Raw genomic sequence first — 21,732 nt, 5'->3', positions numbered from 1 at the left:
TCTACAGTTATTCAGTCAGCACTCGGCGACCCTGCTCTGTAACATTATGTGATCTGCCACTTCATGAATGAGTTGATTTAGTTCCTAAACGCTTCCACTTTGAATAATACCACGTGGAATATCTAGAGTATCGCGAACTGAATTGTTTCAACGGTGGCATCCTATTACAGTAACACGCTCGATTTCAGAACGACACATTCTTCCACAAATGTGAGAAAAGCAAACTGAATGATTATTCAATGATTAAGAGGTGTGTCCCGATACCTTTGTCCATATCGTGTATTTCATTTTTAGAAACAAAAAAATTACTGAAAACAATAAGCACTGTAGCTCACTGAGAGGACACTCTTTTGCAGAGCGCGGTGAGCTTTGTCTTTCTATGCAAACTGTTGGCACAGTAGCTGAATATAGTCATTCCTACATTATACTAACGCTGTTAATATCTGTATAGATACTGTATAATTTTTGACTGGAGAACCGTTACTTACAGTTTCTTTTGAACCTGAGAGCGGAGGCGGGACGTCACGCTAAAGAACAAATATAGGCCTACCTCGCTCTGAAAGGTTGGGGTTGTGCAACAAAACATTTCGTTGGAAACTATCAATGATTTAATAACAGCGTAGATGCTCTGGACATAAGGTCTGGAACTGTAAACAACTTCTGGATCGCTTAATTGTTTTAATTAGAATAGACACCCAGATAGGCAATGAGAACATACTGTTCTGCATCATTTTTGCAGAGTGGAGCATAAAGTAGACCCTCGCCTATTCGCAGTTTTGGCTGCTTAGCTAATGTGAGCTAGTTATACCCGTCTGTTCAGTATCACTGCCACGCAGTAAATCAGCTACAAAAGACAGCCCATGAGAAGACTTTTCTTTCCCAAGTTGCTCACGCGTCATCGGTGTGAAGAGAGCCGCTATGACACACGGCCGTGTCATTGTCCTTGTCTAAACGTCTGTGAAAAGCTAAAAGATTTGTGGCTGGGGCTGTGTATTACTTTTTAGGCCATGGATTGTGTCGTTCCCCAGTCATGGGTGGCTCTAACAGCGCCGAGTGAATCACGCCGAACGTCGCTGAAATAATACATTTGCAATAGCATACAGGTTGTTTGATTTGCAACAGTATACCGCATTGTTTATGCCGATGTTCTTGGTCAAAATGAAAAATAAAAACGCTACTTCAGTATACACGACGATTGTGTGTTGGGTGATCGCATTGGCTACCCTCCCCATATTCATGTTGCACCCAATATTTATTTCATTTAATATATATTTTTATTTAAGCTATAAGCCAAACCTTAGTCAAACTCCAGAACGCAAAAAAACACGACGGTAACTTTATTATTATTCCGTTATATTTTACTTACGGTATCCCAATAAAACACATAGAAAATAAGACCATACAAAGGCAATAATAATAATGATAATAATAATAATAGTCATATACAATGACCAGAATATATTTAGTTAAAAGCAGGAGATTCTTTTTCTTTCCTTTTTAATTATTTGCGGTAGTGTTTTCAAATATTTCGTTATAGTTAGATCTTTTTGTTCAAGGTATTCCACTGGATGCTTTTCACTGTTCGATATCCTTGAAGGGTTTTATGTTTTACAACTGCTTTAGCTTCTCTGAACACTGGAGGGATTGAGCCCCCTCGAACTGACAACAGACAGACCATGTTTTTGGTCTGTATGGTCAGTATTAGACGATGCCTTTATTGAGTCAGAAGTCCGATGACAGTTTTTATGATTAAATGATGCATTATTTGAAATGATTTCGCTAATATTAAATGCAATTAATTAGCTGCAGTTTTTCATCGAACTGCAGTAACGTTTATGTACGCACTAAGTGTTTACTTGCAATGCAGCTGTCTTCAGTCAGGCTTTTATATCATATAAGGTTTGCTGTGCTACACATTCTATTCTCTATTTGTTTGATTATTTCTTTATTCACCTTTCTCTCTCTCCCCACACTCTCATTCAAAGGCAGTCATATAACAACTTGGAGAAACTAAACAAATCAAAAAGGGGGAGTGGGAGCTATCACCTCGCAAAGTTGATTTATCTCAGTCAAGATGACCATTTATAGGTAGTCTGACACCGATGTACAGGTCGGAGATCTTCTCTGTTTTGAGCCGCATTGTCCCGCTGGAGCTCCAGCATCGTGTCTTGGTGGCTGTTCAGGAACACTGCGTACAACGTCTGAAGGAGATACTTGAATTCAACATCTGGGCCCGTATTTATAAAGCTTCTCGAAACAGGAGTGCATGTCTAGGTTCCTCTCAATAAGGTCACCGTTAATAGAAGAGGAATCTGATCCTGCACTGAGAAGCTGTATAAATACGGGCCCTGAAATTTCAGTCTTATCTGAACAGGAAAGGATGGATAAGCTAACACTTTTTCTTCCGTTTAACACTTCAAAACCTTGAAGTGACCCGTGTGAAAATCGCATATTTATTTATGTGCTTCACTCTGCTCAGGGAATTTTTTATATGTGACATTTTAATTTGCCTCTTTTCACGATGGCCCATTTTTCAGCCAGCAGTGAAAATATGTTCGGTTAAGCGGTCGAGATGAAATTCACGCTTTAAAAAATGTGAGACTAACCAAGAATGATAGAGTTATCTTACGTCTTAAGGTTGCATAAATCATAAAATCATTTAATTAAGCACATTAAAGCTCAACGTCCTCTATTGAAAAAGTGCAGAAAAAATAAAAATGCTGCAACATTACCCTGGTATGTGAATATGAGTATTTTTTTAAATGTGTTTACTCTGTTTAGATTGTTATATGGAGGGCTAGCCTTCTTTACAGCCATTAAGTGTTCAGTGGGCCTTGCTTTAGGCGTAATCCACTCTGTTCACCTCTGTTCTTATTTAGTGCTGGTAAATAGTGAATGCACTATTTCATGCTTCATAATTGGCAACTGGAATCGTAAAAGGATTTATATACTCGAATGTGTCAACAGTGCATAATGTTTTAGAATTAAAAGAGCACATTTTAAACTGGTCATAACTGATACACTCGGTGAAAAAGTACTAAATGCCACAGCGGTGGCGTTTATTAGGGAACATAATCTAGCATAATCCATTGCAATTATATTTTTAAGTTGTATTGACCCCACAAACCCTGTCTTGTATCCAGACTCTATATATTACTGTCCTGTTCTGATTTTAGATTATGAAAGTGTACAGGTATGTACTCTTCCCTGGGAAAAATGTACACACGTGGACTTTAAAACCCCTGTTGTGCATGTGAGGATACATTTGCATTGTTTATACCTTGATGAACGAAAAATGTACCTGCGCGCTACCTTTTTGCTGACGGTGTATGTTGCTCATTGTGTGAAATATTTATGAGAACGTTGAGCTATAAAAATGTAACACATGATAAAAGTCCTTGCCATTCTAAAGCCCAGTGAGCTAGATTTACAGACGCTGAGTAGACTAAGCGTAAAGAACTGTCAGTGAAGAACAAGTCCATTCAATAAAAATAATAATAAATACATCCATAAAAATAAGAATGATACAATAAATAACGTAAGCTTATGTGCACGTGGACTATTTCGGTTTTAAAGTAAGTGAAAAATCTCTAAGTGGCGGACTTGCATCTGACTTTTAGTTTATTTCGGTTGCTTACAACACGCTTATCCACGCTGTCCATGCACGCCTAAATCCTGCTTTTATCTGAGAGGGGCACTGCACGGTGGACTAAACATCTGAAGGTGAAAGGTTCCAAACCTGCCTTTTTTCAACGAGTTTTTTTTATTTAAAATAAAATTGATGCACTTATTAATTATTAATTTAATATGACTTCCAGTCCCCATCCTCTACTTTATAACATGATGTTTCTTTGGAGATTGCTCCCGGTTTATTTGAGACAAAGCACAACATGATATACCCGTCTGGCTTTCCATTTTCCCGACTGGATTCGACTTAATTTAAGGAGGTAAATCAGGAATCTTTGCGAGTGCCATTGTAAGTAGACTGCGTTAAGTTGTATTCATTAATAAATCACTAATAATTGCATAAATTACGGGCTAAAATAACTATTTCTAAGCCACTCAGTTTAGATCATGTATTCACAACAGCAATACGATTAGGATCACGTTTATGTGATCAGCAAAGATGATCTATCAGGCTGGCGTGTTGCATAGCCTGCTCTTGGAGCGCGGTTAGGAAATGGTTATTCGCACGTTGGTCATCTTCTATATCACGTTTTTGGCCAGATCTTCCTCTAGACAGCATTAGAAATAAAACACCGGGAACCGACTGTTTGCTTTAATTTATTTAACCTGCTGGATCTTAGTGGGCTATTGGAGGATACCACGTCACCCTAGTTTTAGATGAAAAGCCTAATGTGTTTTAGCCCATCTGGAAAGTGTTAAGTGGATTATTTTAGCGAACCTAACAATGAACACATTAGACAGAGTGATTGAATTATACATGACATTGTAGACCTGAAGTGTCTTTTTTTGTCATTCTTGATACAAAGAAAATTACACATTCTAAAAACAGTCTCATGACAGAGGCCCTGGAGCAAGCGTCTCGACTAACAGCAGAAATCATTTATAGACTAATTTGCAGGCTTTGTCATGTTCTTACGTTGTAAACATTAAAGTAGGCTATTAACATCAGGTTAAGGCTTCTCCTTCACTTCAAATGTCATAGACGTAAAAGTCTTATCTGAACCCACTTTTCTAAATGCCATAAGCCCACAGATGAATATGCCACCTTACCTTCATGAGCAGTTGCCTGTCTCCTGGAGGGGCGGTGCTGCCACAGCTTCTGGCAGCAGTTAGTGAAGAGGCTGGCCCCGGGGCGTGAGTTACGGCAGCGAGCTCCAAAACAGCGCGAGACGGGGGGTGGAGGGGACACAGACTCACAGGACCATAGAAACAAATATCTTTACTCCAAGAAGAGGGACAAGAGCACCTCAGGTGACTTGAATCAGTTTTTTATAAGGCTGCTCAGCGGGGTCGTAGTGGCAGTGCTCGGCTCGGCGCTCGAAGAAAGAAAGATGCCCAAGCGATTCCTCCCTCAGATCTTCTTCGGCTTGTCTTTGTGGTTGGTATTTACAGCACAGGCTCTGATCTCCTCCGCCGCGACCTACAGAAGACTTGTGGCTGGAGGGAAGAGGCAAAGCTTTTTGGAGAGAACGTTAATTTTACTAGATGTCAATACTCGAAGCCCAGTGAAGATTTTGAATGACAACTTCCTATCGTTGCAAGTGGATCCGTCCATCCTGAAGAATGGGTGGCTTGACTTTTTAAGGTATCCAGTTTTGACGTCTCTCTGCACCCACCTCTCTTTTTGCTACACTAAACAGATTAGCTCTGATGTATGTCTTCGTCTGTTTGTGTGGTGCCTTCCGTCTGTTTTATAGAGTACGTAGGAAAAATAAGCACTATCATTTCTGTACTTTTGTCTTATCTGAGCTCATACTGGCTAAGGACATGGCCGATAACACCATATGGCATGAAGTATCCCCAAAATTATACCCTGGTTAACAGTATTCGTTATATGATAGTTTAATTAGGCTACATGACGAGATGTTTCGCGTTCAGGTGGTTCACTGCATTTGCAGGCGAATAACTCCTGAGTACCCTGGTAGACTTTGCTTTTGAGGTGATGTGTTTTCGCGAAGAACGGCTGCTGGCTGCACCATATGCAAAAGCTCGCGTGTGTATTGTCACGTTATGTAGCTGGAGCTGCAGTCATAGCGCTGCTAACAGGTTAAACAACGGCGGAATGTCCACAGATCGTCCCATGTGTTTTCCTCCATCTCAGTTCATCTTGTCAAGTCTGCTAGGCTACACCATGCTGACGCGGAATGCCCCCAGCCCCACTGCATCGCGCTCTCAGTTGACCGACATCTCCTTTATTCCAATGAAACTCTTTAGACGACTTGTGGGATGGGACTTGGCCACGATCTTTTAGGAAACACGGATATGCGAATATGTGCCTGTGTTGATTATTGATTGTGCTAATCTTGTGCTACATGACAATCACAAGAAGCGGCGTTTGTGCGTGGTTGTAACTATGGATGGCTTGTAATTGTTCTGATGCTGTGCAGCCTAAGTTTTAGGCCAGGGCTTGACCTGGAAGTGAATTTGAGCTTTCTAAACTTATCCAGCCGCAAGAAGAGCCCACATTTCAACACTTAGTGCAGAAATAGTGATTCTTATAACCATCATATTTCATAGCAAGTTAGCACAGCGCGGATTGATTTCGACACATCTTTCTATTAATATATTGAAAACAAAGGTAACCACCGTCGTATATTTCCTTACACTGATACTTAAGCACATTGTATCGTGATACTGCCTTTCGGAGTTTCTGCTTGTGTTTTTAGATGCCCAGCGGACCGTAATGTGCACTTTTAGCTTACAGTATTGCAGTTTTTCAGAGAGTAGGAACATTGGCTTGTTATGTAATGTATTCATCAAAAAATGTGTTGTAGCATGTCGACGAATTGCTTGTGACCATGTATACTGACAAAATTAGCATTTTACTCACTGTCTGTTGCTATTGTTTATTATTATTATTATTACACTGTGGTTTACTACAGCTATTATTGTGTAGGTTGACAGATTACATATCTATGTATATTGGTACAAATGTCGTGTTTTTCTGCTTTATTTTCTTAATGTGAAGCAGAAAACACCTGAGATGCGGAAATGTTGGTTTATGCTGTCCTAATTTCACGTTGTTGCTTTTTCCTGTATTAAATTATTATTATTTAGCAGTCTATGTGGCATTGGGCCTGAGCTTTTTCTTAGGGAGTCTCAGATAGGTCAAATGGTCAAACGGGGTCTACGAGCAAGGCTGAGAACCTTGAGACTGATTCTAGGTTATTATTACAAATATTTCTGTCATGTTTGACAACTCGTGTAGTAATCATATATATATATATATATATATATATATATATATATATATATATATATATATGTGTGTGTATATATATAAATATGGCTACTGGTGATTGTTATTTATGGATTTCCTTGAATGCTAATCCATATTCAACAGGCTTCGACAAACGTTGTGTGGCCAATTGACTACAGATTAGTTCCTGACATATTATACAGAATGCTGGATTGTCTCGGAAAGTCTTATAATGACAAATCCATTCGGATATCTTTTGAGTAAGGATTGAGTAAATGATTAGCCATAAAAATAACTCCACGAAAGCGACGAAGTTTAAAGGAAAAAAAGAAAAGATGACTGAATAAGCACGACGGATCATTGGATCACCGACAGTGAATTGATGTGACAGATCATCAGATCTCAGTTAAGAGTAAAGGGTCTGATAACAGTTGTCTCAAACACAAGCGATGCGGAATAGCGAGACACCGAGACTTACGCACGCCTAGATTTAGTTTACACACAATAGCCTTTTGTACGTTAAGCAACTGCTGTCTGTTTTTTTAGGAAAAACAATTCAGACGACACATGCCATGAATTAAGAGGTCGTAATAAATCTATGAATATAAAAGCGAGCTGCAGCCCATGGTTTTAAATCGATATTTGTAGGCGATCTTTGTGGTGGCAGTACATTTTGGTGCCTAGTGCGTGTGTGAGCGCGCAGACGGGTGTGTGAAATGCTATTTGAATGTCTTATAAAAAGCGCCTTAGTAATAAAATAATGCAAACTTAGCGAGCATTGAAAGTTAGTCGCCTTATCATAAATGATGTGTCTTATATAGAGATATTTGGCGAAGGTGTTTTATGAATCCAGGGCGAACAATTTCATCTTCTTACTTGTCCCCCACAATAATCTTAGGACAATTTTTGAGTTATAATTTCTGTTATTACGACTTCCAAAGTGTTTTTGTTTAGATACTGTATGTTCTGTCTTTTGTTGTATTATTATAACTCGGTGAGTGTCTTATTTTTGACCAATTACAAGATACAGTATTAATTAATTCGCTTTATGTGGTGTTTACTATTTACACAGTTTCTCACGTTATGGTGTATCTGACTTGTGTCTAGGCCTGAGGAAAAACAAGAAGAAGAAAAAAAGGAAAAGAAATTCAGAATGGAGCCGCACTGTTTTAATAAAAACGAAGCAACCACGTTGATGTTTAACATTATTATATTTGTTAAAGGTTACATTTGGGATTCATTTTCGTTTTTTTCTTTCTTTTCCTTTTTCAAAGCTCTGTGGGGTAAATATTTCTGAGAGTCAGACTTATTCTGACTTACTGTGCCCCATATTGTAACTTAAAATCAAGTTAGACTTGAACATTAAGAAATACCTGGAAGCAACCCTTTCGCTTCTATACAAAGTGTGAAGTTCATTTATTCACCAGACAGTGTCGCTTGCTCATATCTCAAATGTAGTTTTATGATTTATAGTTACATTATGGCATTCTTATGGCTCTAATTATTAAAAGTATCATCATAATGTCTGACTTTAAACAGTCATTGTCTGTGTGCCCTCAGTTCCAAGAGGTTAGTGACATTGGCTCGAGGACTTTCTCCAGCTTATCTGAGGTTTGGGGGCAAGAGGACAGATTTCCTCCAGTTCCACAACCTGAAGAATTTGGCCAAGTTTAGAGGACCAGGACCAGATTATTACCTCAAAAATTATGAGGATGGTAAGGCAATTTTTTAAATGTAGTGAAAATTGTTGACAATAAGAAATCTTTAGGAATAGAAGCTGCATGTAATATCCATCCCAAAAGTTGTCTCTTTGTTTTGACCATGTATGCCATGTTTTAGTACAGCAAGACATAATAAATCTACTTTTGTGACATGACTGAAACAGTAAAATAGTATACTTTAGATAATTTTCTAATGGTTTGCAGTATCTCCTCAGACATTGTGCGCAGTGACATTGCCCTGGACAAGCAAAAGGGCTGTAAGTTGGCCAGCCACCCCGACATGATGCTGGAGCTACAGCGCGAGAAGGCAGCTCAAATGCAGCAAGTTCTGCTAAAGGAGCAACTCTCCAACCTCTACAGTGATGTCACAATAACAGGTAGGAGAAAACAAGAACACATTGAGCATTCCCCTTTCACATCATGGTAGAGGACAGTAACATGATAGCTACGGGAACAAGGAGCAAAAACGTTTAAGACACCTTTTGGCCCTTTATTCCTGTTTTGCTCCCTTGCATATTGGCATGTGCATCTTTGTATCATTGTCATGAATGAGGTAGCAGTGCTGTGCATGTGTAGTTATGCAGCTGTGCCTGTTGGAATAAATTGTTTATTAGAGATGAAGATATAGAGGAAGAGAATGACTTTCCAGGAGATACATTTTTACTAAAAGTGAGATAGATTGTTACTAAAAGAGCTACTGAAACATTTTAGGGTAAATGACATATTTTAAAAAATGAGGGATGAATGAATAAATAAATCAATAAATTAAACAAAATATAAATAAAAAATAAAATTGATGCAAATAGTTGTTTGTGCTTTGCTTAAGGCATTTAGTAATATTTCAGTATAGAAATATGTGTTTGCATGCATATGAAATTTTAAATCATCCATATACACAATGTTAGTTATTTTCTGTAAAATTGTTAAAGCACTGTAAAATAATGCATGAACAGTCTAGATCTAGGAGAAAGTAGATGGCTTAGAAGAGATGACATAGAATAGAAGATTAATTGGTTTCGCAGCTGTGCTGCCTGATAAAGGCATGCTGGCAGTACTGTGCTGTGGTCTGATCAACAAAGAGAGGAGCAAATAAATCGTGTGGTGGCTTTTGCTTTTAATATGTCTCCCTAAGCCTTAAGGAACTGGTGTGTACGGTCAGGCAAGTGAGTTTTTGTGTATATGTTGGAGTACTTATGCTAAGCTTTTTTACACTGCTATAAGGTAATTCAGCAAGATAAAAACAGAGAAGTGTTGCTTCAAGGAGAAAATAGAAGCTGAAAGTTCACATTAGGTCTTGGCTTCCAGTGCTGTTATTTAATTGGAGCATTACCTATCAGAATTTCCGCTATAAACAGAGCTCTTTAAAACTCAGAACTTAATCTTTGCTGAGAACATAAATGAGAGACATTAAAAGACATTTTTAGTTTAGCTCTTGACAAGCCTGATATTTTAGACAGGTGGCATTGTATTATTGTTACAGTCTAAACAGTAATGTAAAAGTTAGCTGAAAGCAGATGATCTGCTGAAGTAGACCAGTTGAAGTTTGTTTGCTTTAAACTGAACTACTGTGGAAAGATTTTAGTCCATTTTCTTTCTGTGCCTGCTCTATTTGATCTGAGCTCTCCCACAGTGATAACCTTTCTGTCCATTCAACACTATTCTTCCTCTCCTGTGTTACTAAGAGAATTTAATCTGATGATGTAGAGAATAAAATCTAATTCATGTAGAATATACTTGACATATATGAGACACTATGCGTTAGATTTGCCAGACAGTAGCTTTCTAATTTTTGCATTATTATGAAGTGTCTTTTCTTTGAGTCATATTTTGCCACATGACAAAGTGGCAGTAGCTGGATTTTTTTCCATGCCCTACAGCCTGTGTGGCATAGCAGGGAGCCTGTAGAGTGTATAACTTGTGGGAGGGGGTTCTCAGTTTCGGGAATTAAAACAGCAGTGTGAGCAGATTGGCAGGATGGACAGGCCTGTTAGCAATCAGAATGCCCCATGTGCAGTAACTGGCAGGTGGGAGAAGTGGTAAAACAGCTCCCTTCCATCCTTTTCCACTCTCCACGAGTGACCCTTTCTGACCCTCTCTCATTACCGCGAGAATTGTACTAGGCGAGAAAGCACCCCTGCCAGTTAAAACAAACCATGGTAAGACAAGCTGAGGTCATGCTCTCACTTCTCTTTTTGTCATAGTTTAGTCCAGGTTAGTTAAAGCAAACCATCTGAAACAAGTTGAGGTCAGGGTTAGTTGATAGTCTCAAGCTGCCATAGTTCTGTCCTAATTTGAAGACCCTGGCTGCTGCCTACATTTCAGTACTAAAACTCATTTTTTGCCTTGCCAGTGTTTTTGTCTGTCTGTTTGCTATTTTCCCTTTTAATTAATTTATACTATCCTGTTTTGCTTAGTGTACTACATTTGTGACTGTAATACTAAAAGACAAAGTGAAATGAAATGTTCATGTGTTCAGAGGCTTGACATTGCACAAATCTATTACAACATCTGTTAGTAGCCAGTTCACACAAAGTTACAGGCATGTTACATAGACAAAATCTACACACACTGCATGTCCATAAATCACTTACTACATATTTTGACACAGTGAGTTTGATAAATATTCACTGCATTGTTTTGAGAATTTCATCCATTTAGTCAACTGTCAAGTGAAATGTAGCAAGATGCAGTAAAGGTATATTGTATTGTGCATTATGCATTCTGGTGATATCATGGTTGTGGCTGTCATCACCTGTTTCCTCGCCTGCCTAAAGACTCAGTGGAATCTTTCAATCTGCCTGAAATCCTGGAGCTCATTCTCCAGACTCTCTCTCTCTCGAGAGCATCATTCATCATAGTCTCGTGACATCTCACATCTCTATTGCTGCCCTGTTCTCTCACATGAATTTCTTATTTTCTGCCGCCCTTCCCATTTGTTCATCCTTGCCTGTTTCTTTCCAAAATTCCTTTAACTTCATTTGGGAATTTTTGGTGTGATTTTAGAGGTGAGTCAAGAATCTCTCTGTGTTTCAGAACTATAGTATTGTATTGTTAAGATGTTTGCAATATTCAAAGCTATTTCCTGCCTTTCCCCCATCCGCACTGAAGACAAATGGCAGGAAATTGTCCGGAGAGTGTAGTTTGGGCTTTAACTAAAGGTGCCCTTTAGCCCCTCATTTTCGTTGACAGCAGTAACTACTTGAGTTTTCATCTCATTAAAAGCTCTTTAAAGGAAGATCTTGTGAAAATGGCATTGACAGTGTTCTGTAGAAAATCAACATTGTTTATTCAGAACTGGGATCATCGAGCTGTCTGCTTTCGTAAACTTCCTGCATAAATTGATCCTGCATTTGTTTAATTGTAACTTGGTTAAATGAAAGATATTTTGCTACACCACACAGTCACTTATTTCATTCTGTAGATAAAACTGTAGAAACAGGGGTTTTGGGACTGTTAAGATGACGCTGCTCGGATTTGTTTTTCGCCTGTTGGGGCCAAATATCTGTCCTGTCAAAAGTGTTTTCTGCCGAGCGGGGAGTAATTTCACTGAAATGATCGCTGGAGTATTTTGATGAATACCGCATGGCAGAATTTCATTTTTCGGGACTTCATGTCCTCACCAGTCGTCATACCCTCTTTATACACATCAGGCTGTGTGTAAAATCACTCGAAAAGTTTCATGTTTTGACTCCCCTCCCCCAATTCCTTGCGCTGCTGAGAGCATGCGTGCGTGCACTCAATGCAAACACAGCGAGTGCATGTAGCTTGGTGTGGTAGTGATGGATCTGAGACTCCAGCAGATGTTGCCGCCTGAGAAGGGAAACATGACTTCTTTTTTTCCATTTCTCAGACATTAAGCAGATGAAGGTTCCTCTGCAGCGACATATACATTGAAAACACACACACACACACACACACACACACACACACACACACACACACACACACACACACACTAGAAACAAGTAAATTCTTTCTTCTAGACCCCCTCCCAAACTCACACATGCATACACACAGGGCATATTGGCCCTGTTTAAACTCTAGAGGGGCGAGAGAGAGAGAGAAATATGTTGGACATTGTTGAACATTTACACTGTTGAATGACTTGTGGGGATCAACTAGACGTAATTGTGAATATATGAGACACTAAGATGTACAATAAGCTAAAATAATCTCTCACTTTCAGACACTGATTCAGTGTAATTCAGTCATAGTTACAGTCTTGGACAAAGTAAATGAAGTGACATCTAAAAAAACTGTCATCATATTTGGCATTCTGAGTTGCTTTGTATTGCATTTATATATTCAGCTAATGGAGAGATATATCTTCTTAAGTTGTTAGACTGTTAGACATTGGTGGAATTTCAGTCTAAAAAAAACTACTCACTACTTTAACCTGAGTGAAACTGTCTACACTTCTTGATGATTTGCCAGAAAACAGTCTGATCAAAATGTGTCAGCAGTTTTTTCGTAGGGCATTTCTTGCAAAAAAAAAAAATCAAAACGCTAAATGAATTATGCTTCTTGTTTCATCTCCTCCTCTTATCTGGAGCTATTCTTAGCATTCTGTTTCCACGTATGATGTTTAATGTGTCACATGGCCAACCCCTGTTATTCATCCAAAACAACTGGAACATGTGATGCTTTTATTAGTGAAAAGCTGATCACTGAACATATGTCTGAAAACATACAAAATGTTTAAATTAACCTATAGTCAAATGGCATATTTACAACATTCCCTAAAACAATATCTCATCTTATAAGACTTCATGAATCTTAATGTATATCAGTATCTGCAGTAATTCATTCATCATCACCATCTTATGAAGGCTGCAAAATTATGGTGGTATATTCACCGTGATCACTCAGTGCTTCTTGAGGAACAAATGAAGCATTTCTTGCAATATTCTGTGTGCTTGGATCCATTTACCCTACAGGGATCACCAACATGAACTGTTGGAACAGTCATTTTGTTGTATTCATGATTCTGTTCTAGTGTTAATTTTTTCCACTCATTGTGAGTGAGGACCAAGAGAGATTTTATTACATTTTGGTTTTGGAAATGTAAGTTGTCTTCAGTACCAAAATTCTAAACCACAGAGAATTGTGGGAAACCATAGGGCCAAGGCTTACACTTTTAAATTACAGCTACCTTCCAAAGTGTCCTTTCATTGACAATATCTGTGAAATTAGAAATGACAGTATACATCAGTTTACATCTCTTCAGTGCTTTTTAGGAAGATACAGCTGTACCATTAAAAATATATTTTCTAACCTAAAAATAAATCTTTTAAATTGTTACCATTCTTCCTTATAATTTTTCATCCTTGGAATTAAATGTACTATTCCAAATAAATGTTTTATTGTAAGACCCGTGTAGACCTTTTCTACCTATATGCTGCATTATGTCCATTACGTTATAAATTACATTTTTTCATTCAGTTTTCTAGAAGTTTGCACTCTTGTCTGTTGCCTGTGTATATATTCTATTACTTGGAAGTTAGCAACTTCTAAGCACATTGAAATATGTCCTTCATTTGCAAATTGTGTAAGTAATGATAGTGTCTTGTCAATCTGCTATTCATACAATATTGCAAGTCATGATAGGAAGACAGGGCAAATTGACCACTTTTTTATTGATTATAGTTAGGCTAATTGTTTAAAAGTGGGTGACTGTGGGGTCACATAATCAAATTTGGAGAGATATGATGTAACCTTTTCAGTCAGGAGCACCACTAAAGAGCATGAGTTGCACAGATTTTTTATTTTTTTTATTAATTTAGAGAATCATAATGAACCTTATGATAAATGTAAGATAAATAAAATGAAGTTTCAAGTGTTGATATGACTAGTGTGTTTATTACAAACGGTTCCATGTCCATTCTGTTAATACCAGTGCTATAGTAACATGCCAGTGCCAGTCTTTGTTTTGTTTCTCCAAATTTTACAATGATTGATTCTAAGAAAATATCATTATGTTTCTGATATTACCATACATCTCTTGTATTCCAATCCTGCACTGGCAGGTCTTCAATCCAGAGGAAAAAGATGCATCTTTCTTTAGTATATGACATTTCATTTCTTGATTTGACACTTGTGCTGTCAAGAGAAAGCGTGTGCTTGCCCAAGGAATATGCTTCTTTCAATGAATTGATACAATTAATTATACTGTTAGAAACATTGCAACTTGTGGAGGAAGTGATTGTGAAGTCAACTGAATGACAATGTTCCATGTTAATTTGACTATTGTTCACAGGAATGGTACCTCTAGCCTTTGCTCTGCTTTCTCTAAACTGCTCTGTGATGTGCATTGTGATCAGTCATTTTGTTCCAGAATGTACTGAGTAACCCCTTGTTCTTGGGGGGGGGGGGGGGGGGGGGGGGCAGTGTATTAATTCTGTTTGAAAATGTAAAGGTTATATGGTAACTCTGTACTGTAGGGCACTGTTCATAAGGCTCCATGATATGCACATAAGCTTGCCATGACAACTGACATAACCCTACATAAATGCTTTTAAATGCTAAAAAAGATAAAAGTATCAACTGTCATAAAGGCTACTTTAGCTAACTGATCAAAATTGGCAAATACAACATTTATAGCAAATGATGTCTATTGGAATAGGCATTTATAAACATTTATGTAGGTCAGTCATCATGAAAAACTTATGTAGATATTATGTAGCTTTATGAAACGTATCCTACATTAAAATGTTACCAGTTTTATTTTTAAAGAGTATCTCGGAATAGCTGTATGTTATGACATATGGACCTTTCTTTTTTGGCAATAGTACTATTCCAAAAAACTCTTGGCAAGCTTTATTAATTATTCTGTTGCTTTCTACTGAAGTTACTTTTGACTGATACACTTTTGACTGATCCAAAATACACTCCTACTCAATGAGTCAGTAACTAAGTAATGCCTTTTACCCATGGTTACATGCAATAGTACCCAGTAAGATTGGCTAGATGACCAAAAATATTACTCATCAGCCATTTATCTTGACTCAAGTAGACATATGCTTACTGGGGCCGTAAAGAAAGAGTAACACCTGCAAGATATTGATCCTGAAGCAAACTACAAGGCATGCCATTGAAGAGGCAAAACGTTTATGAGGAGTTGTTCCCAGCTGATAGCTGGCCTGCACCTGGCCTGTAAGCACTAGTGAAAGTGTGACAGGCAGTAATACCCAGCAGGTAATACACTTGTAAATGTAACTGCCATGTTTGGGCAAACAGTGACTGTTAACAGGGCAGCTGGAGTCTAGGGAAAACTGGTGAATTCAGCACTGACAGGCTGCAACAGGACCAGAATGCCCATTAGGAGTGCTAAAAGATTTGCAGATGGTCTTGACTGTTATTTGGGCTGGATGGTCAAGTAAGATATAAAGATTAATTAAACTAGAGCACAGTGTAGCCACATCCATTAAGATGTCTGCAAACACTCCCTCTGCCTCTCTCACCCTCTCATATGCATTTCAAAGAATGCGCACAAAAAATGACATCAAATTGTGAGATGTGCAGCAGGACTTAGCCACTTAGCATACAGCATCTTCACAAAATGAGTAAGAAGAAGAGAGAAGTGGAGTTAAGAGAAAAAGAGAACATATGCACAAAAAACTATGGAGAAAAACTGTCAGAGAACAGCAACATATACTTATAAAAGCACTCTCACAAATAGCTAGCCAACTTTCATAGCTTCCTGCTAATTGTCTGAAACCTATGAAGTAGCATTCATGGCATCCATGGCAAGACGTTAGCTGCACCCAGCAGTTATCTACAACAGATAAAAGAGAAGAAAAGAGAAAAAAAATTAGGTGTTTTGAAGGAAGAGAGGAAAGGAGAAGATTAAAAAAACAATGGCAGTGGACCATTTTAAGTACCAGCTCGACAGTTCCAAAAAAGAACGTTTCACTATTCTCTCCAGGATATGGACCATGGACAGACAAACCAACTTCACAGCTAAGCAGTGTGCTTTCGAACACGCTGGATATATATACACTCACCAGCCACTTTGTTCAATTGCTTGTTAACACAAATAGCTAAACAGCCAATCACATGGCTGCAACTCAATGCATTTAGGCATGTAGAGGTGGTCAAGACAACTTGCTGAAGTGCAAACTGAGCATCAGAATGGGGGAAGAAAGGTGATTTAAGTGATTTTGAACGTGGCATGGTTGTTGGTGCCAGACAGGCTGGTCTGAGTATTTCAGAAACTGCTGATCTACTGGGATTTTCATGCACAACCATCTCTAGGGTTTACAGAGAATGGTCCGAAAAAGAGAAGATATCCAGTGAGCAGCAGTTGTGAGGTCGAGAAAGCCTTGTTGATGTGAGAGGTCAGAGGAGAATGGGCAGACTGGTTCCAGATGATAGAAAGGCAACAGTAACTCAAATAACCACTTGTGGAACGCACAACATGTCGAACCTTGAAGAAGATGGGCTACAGCAGCAGAAGGTCACACCGGGTGCCACTCCTGTCAGCTAAGAACAGGAAACTGAGACTACAATTCGCACAGGCTCACCAAAATTGGATAACAGAAGATTGGAAAGTGTTGCCTGGTCTGACGTGTCTCGATTTCAGCTGCGACATTCAGATGGTAGGGTCAGAATTTGGCGTAAACAATATGAAAGCACGGATCCATCCTGTGTTGTATCAGTGGTTCAGGCTGGTGGTGGTGGTATAATGGTGTGGGGGATATTTTCTTGGCACACTTTGGGCCCCTTAGTACCAATTGAGCATTGTTTAAATGCCGCAGCCTACCTGAGTATTGTTACTGACCATGTCCATCCCTTTATGACCACAGTGTACCCATCTTCTGATGGCTACTTCCAGCAGGATAATGCACCATGTCACAAAGCTCATATCATCTCAAACTGGTTTCTTAAACATGACAATGAGTTCACTGTACTCTTATGGCCTCCACAGTCACCAGATCTCAATCCTATAGAGCACTTTTGGGATGTGGTGGAATGGATGATTTGCATCATAGATGTGCAGCTGACAAATCTGCAGCAACTGCGTGGTGCTATCATGTCTATATGGATTAAAATCTCTGAGGAATGTCTCCAACACCTTCTTGAAAGTATGCCACGAAGAATTAAGGTAGTTCTGAAGACCAAAGGGGGGTCCAACCCTTTGCTACCATCCCTTGTTATTAGGTACTTTATTAGGTTATTAGGTACTTTATTGTACCTAATAAAGTGGCCAGTGAGTGTAATCACTGTCTTCATCTACAAAAACAACAGTCCCACAACATCAATCAATTTGGAAGAATTTTTTTTAACGGAACATAGAGGGGAAATTTTTTTATTGGCAAGTATAGCCAGCGACCTTCCAGAGAATAGCTATACATGAGATGACAGAAGATTTTGCTGCATACGTAGAACACTAAACTATGAAACAAAGGAAAAAAAGCCTAAAGAGATTTATATATGAATATAATGTTTGGAAAATGTGAACCAACACCTTTTGATTCTGCGGTAATGAAGATGCACTCAAAGGACAATCAATTACATTTGAAAATGACAGGGACTACCTTGATGCAGCAGGCCTTTGTAGCATAAATGCTCAACAGCTGTCCATAAATAACATTAACTTGATCAAAGGCTGCCTCACAACATGTGGACAAAAGAGTTATAATAGACCTGAGGCCATACTCAGCTACTTCAATCAAGTTCACCTAAGACACCCTCCCAGGTCCCAAAATTTATGCCACTGGCATTGCGCCAAAGAGACGTGGTCCCTATGCAACAACCCAAATGCAAACTAGCATGTGGCACATCCTCTCCAAGTCCTGAACTGTACTGTTGTAAGATCTCTACAGGAGGTTTCATAACCAAGTTTTGCTTTAACTGGTGAATGTTCTGGTGATAAGTATCATGAAAGCAAACAAGTCACCCTCTCCTACAAAAACTACCAATCCGAGTTAAAAAATAAGGAGAGGTTATACAACAGGGAGAACAAAAACACCAAACAGGAGAAGAACACAATCTTTATTGCTGGAAACTGGATAATGGATAATGTGGATAATGAGTGCAGACGCCATTTTCTCACCAAAACAGGACACGCTCCTCAACTTCACTGTTATTCTGTTTCCATTACTCACCTACTCCATAAATAACATTGTGCCCAAAGTTCTACCCTTGGTTAAATGTATCTTTGCCACTGGCACAGTGGCATCAAAGGAACTGTGATGAACTGTAATGTCCAGCAGGTAATATACTTACTTGTATATCTAATATTGGTCATCTATTGGTAATTGCCAGACATACGACCACTGAGCAACATATATGCTTCTAACTTGTTTGGTTACAGTACCATAGACATATTACTCCAAATTATATCATTAATGTTTCTAACACCAATTTTTACAGAATGCATGCTATCACAAACTGTACAAGCCCTCATTTTTGTTTTTCATCTAGCTAAATTTTAGACTCAGCAAATGTGACCTCTGGCACAGAATGTGGGTTCTTTACATAGATCAGTGCATGAAAGAAAAAGAAAATAGCAATGATATAGAATCTTTCTCAGTTGGTTGTCTCATATTGTGGCCTGGCTGTTTTGTTTATTTATAAATCTAAAGGATGTAGAAACCTGGATATTAACATGTGAATTGCAGAATTCTAATAGCTATCTGACAATTAAATAAGAGCCAGTAATCATTTTTTGATTAAGCACATTCAGGCACCTTAATTTATTATACAGTAAATTGTATTCATTTACTGTAATTATTATAGGGTTCATTGAGTTGGCTCTGTCTTTTGTTATCTGGCATTTGAATGTGTTTAAAATGTGTTGCTGTTTTTATTGATAATTCCTACTTAATTTTAACAACAGTTGCTTCATGTAGAAAATCAGGATATCAGTCTTTCATTCTTCAAAAAATTCATAATTATCCATCTACCTGTAGAACATGCACACTCAAAGTAAAAAGTTAGGCATGACCGAACATAAAAGATTCACATTCATTGAGTCTTGTCCTGTGTCAAATTTTGTTGCATACACATAATATTTTCATGAAACTGTATGTGAGAAAAGCCTAAGTTATTGATGGAATTTTACGAGTCCATAAATGTGTAATGAAATTTGCTCTGGTCTGGAAAGCATGGAACGGAAAAGTAAAATTGAGTTTTCTGTGGTATGTTACAAAGTCCCATGGTTCATTCAAGTGGTGGCTGGGGTGCTTTCAATGACTCTGGAAGGAGGGGGCCAATGAAAACTCTTTCCTGGTCCTTATTCACCCTAAATTGAGTGACAGGACCTGACACCTCTAACTGAAGCCAGATGGAGGGTTTGGTTCCACTGGTAACTGTGTACAGGACCAGTGAGTTTGATCTGATGTGCTGTCTGTTAGTTCTTTGCCCGTTAGCACTATTAGTAGGCATTTGCTTTGACCTACTGTTAGTGCTGCTTGTGGAGTTTTTATTGGCTTTTCAAAGAAACGGCTTCAAGTTATGTTAATCATTACTACTATTAAAATGCTCTTTAAAGTAAAAAATATATAAGTGTTTTATATGCTATTACTTTTATAAGGACTTTTATTTTAGTGATCATTTGGAAGGCTTAAGTTTAAGTTCTAGTTTAAACTATTTACACTGTTTTGTTCCACCTCTTGTACCACATGTGATGCGAATGACAGTAAAGCCTTATCTTATCTTATCTTATCTTATCTTATCTTATCTTATCTTATCTTATCTTATCTTATTTTAAACATGTTTACTATGGAAGCATATTCAGTATCAACATTAAAATGAAAATGTAATATGCAAAATGCAGTGTAATCTTAAGTGTGAATTAAAATTTTCCAGAATTACATATTCATATTTTATGCCATTATGCAATAATGGTGTCAAAATGATCATTTAAATGTAATTTATAAAATGGATAGTTCTGGTCCCTAAAATCTGCTTGGCTGAGCCGTAGTCAAAATATACAATATAGGCAAACTTATGACCGCCTCAGAACAACTGATCTGTGTATTACAGTTCCACATCAAGAAAAATCCTTGTGCTGCTAATGGAGTAATCTTTAACTCTAAGGCAGCTCGTGCACTGACCACGGACTACTGATAAAGTACAAACACACTTTTTTGTTTAAACAGGGGGGCTTACAACTTATTTTCTTAACTAGTAGCTAGCTAACACGCTAAAAGAAAGCTAACAGCCTAAACTGTGCCACCGTTATTATGACAGGCTTGAATTAAAGTGCTTACATTATTCATTGTGAACCTGTGATACAGGACTCTAAAGAATGTCACTTGAATGGCTTATAAGCTGCAACTGTGTTTCAGTCAAAAGTCGTGTCAACACAGGCTGAATCCCATGCCTTACCAAAGAGTTGCCAGCTATGGAAGTTTTGAAGTTAGAGCTTTTACAGCCAAATAGTGGAATATTTGTTAAGTATGGATGCGGCTGAATCCCAAATTATTTTTACTATGTTTGATTTCTATTTTTAGCCATGTTATGCACTGTTGGGGTGCAAGAGCCAGTATTTAAATCCCTATGTAGTGCACTATGTAGAGAGTAGGGCACCATTTGAGATTCAACCCCAGTGCAAGAAGAGGGTCCCCATTGGATTGGCACTATTTAAGACATGGTGGTATTATTATTATTATTATTATTATTATTATTATTATGAAAAGGACAAGAGGAAATAACAGCAAGCTGCATAGTATTAAGCCATAAACAGTTATTTTTTATTGCTGTACTTTAGCGGAATGATATATTGGGAGAGTACATAATGTTCTTAATGGAGTAATCAGGCTTTTTTCATGTAGAGCAGCAAGATTAAGAGGACACCTGATGCATGTTTCAGGTTGCTGGCATGCCTGACCATGAAAAGCAAATCTCTCAGTTTGAAAATTCGTCAGTGCCAGATCCTATACTGAGAGTAAAAGACAAATGTTTTGATGGTTTGTGTCTTTGAAAGGTATTTATTGAGGCCAATGTTTGGAAAAGGCTCTGTTCTTTTCATATAGCATCTGGCAAAAACATGTATTGCAGCAGTCAGATACTGTTCCCAAGATTTATAACTCCTGTTTGTTTCAGTACCTTGTACAGAACATTTCAGCTGCCCATATCTGACCAGTCAGAATCCCATAGCACATGAAATTCTGTTCTTGG

The 21,732-nt window shown here is 38.2% G+C and overlaps 1 protein-coding gene across 1 annotated transcript in view; it reads left to right on the top strand.

Annotated features, from left to right (window-relative positions):
* The first annotated feature begins 4,809 nt into the window (after positions 1-4,809).
* Positions 4,810-21,732, top strand: part of hpse2 (heparanase 2) — a 58,936-nt gene continuing 42,013 nt past the window's right edge. The window contains exons 1-3 of the mRNA XM_017724354.1: positions 4,810-5,272; positions 8,447-8,601; positions 8,823-8,984. Coding sequence (XP_017579843.1) covers positions 5,019-5,272; positions 8,447-8,601; positions 8,823-8,984 — 571 coding nt within the window. The 5' untranslated portion in view covers positions 4,810-5,018. The remainder of the gene's footprint in view (positions 5,273-8,446; positions 8,602-8,822; positions 8,985-21,732) is intronic.

The sequence above is a fragment of the Pygocentrus nattereri genome, chromosome 5, assembly GCF_015220715.1.
Source record: "Pygocentrus nattereri isolate fPygNat1 chromosome 5, fPygNat1.pri, whole genome shotgun sequence".
Lineage (NCBI taxonomy): Eukaryota > Metazoa > Chordata > Actinopteri > Characiformes > Serrasalmidae > Pygocentrus > Pygocentrus nattereri.
Note: the sequence above shows the minus strand (reverse complement) of the source record. Positions and strands in the feature narration are given on the sequence as shown.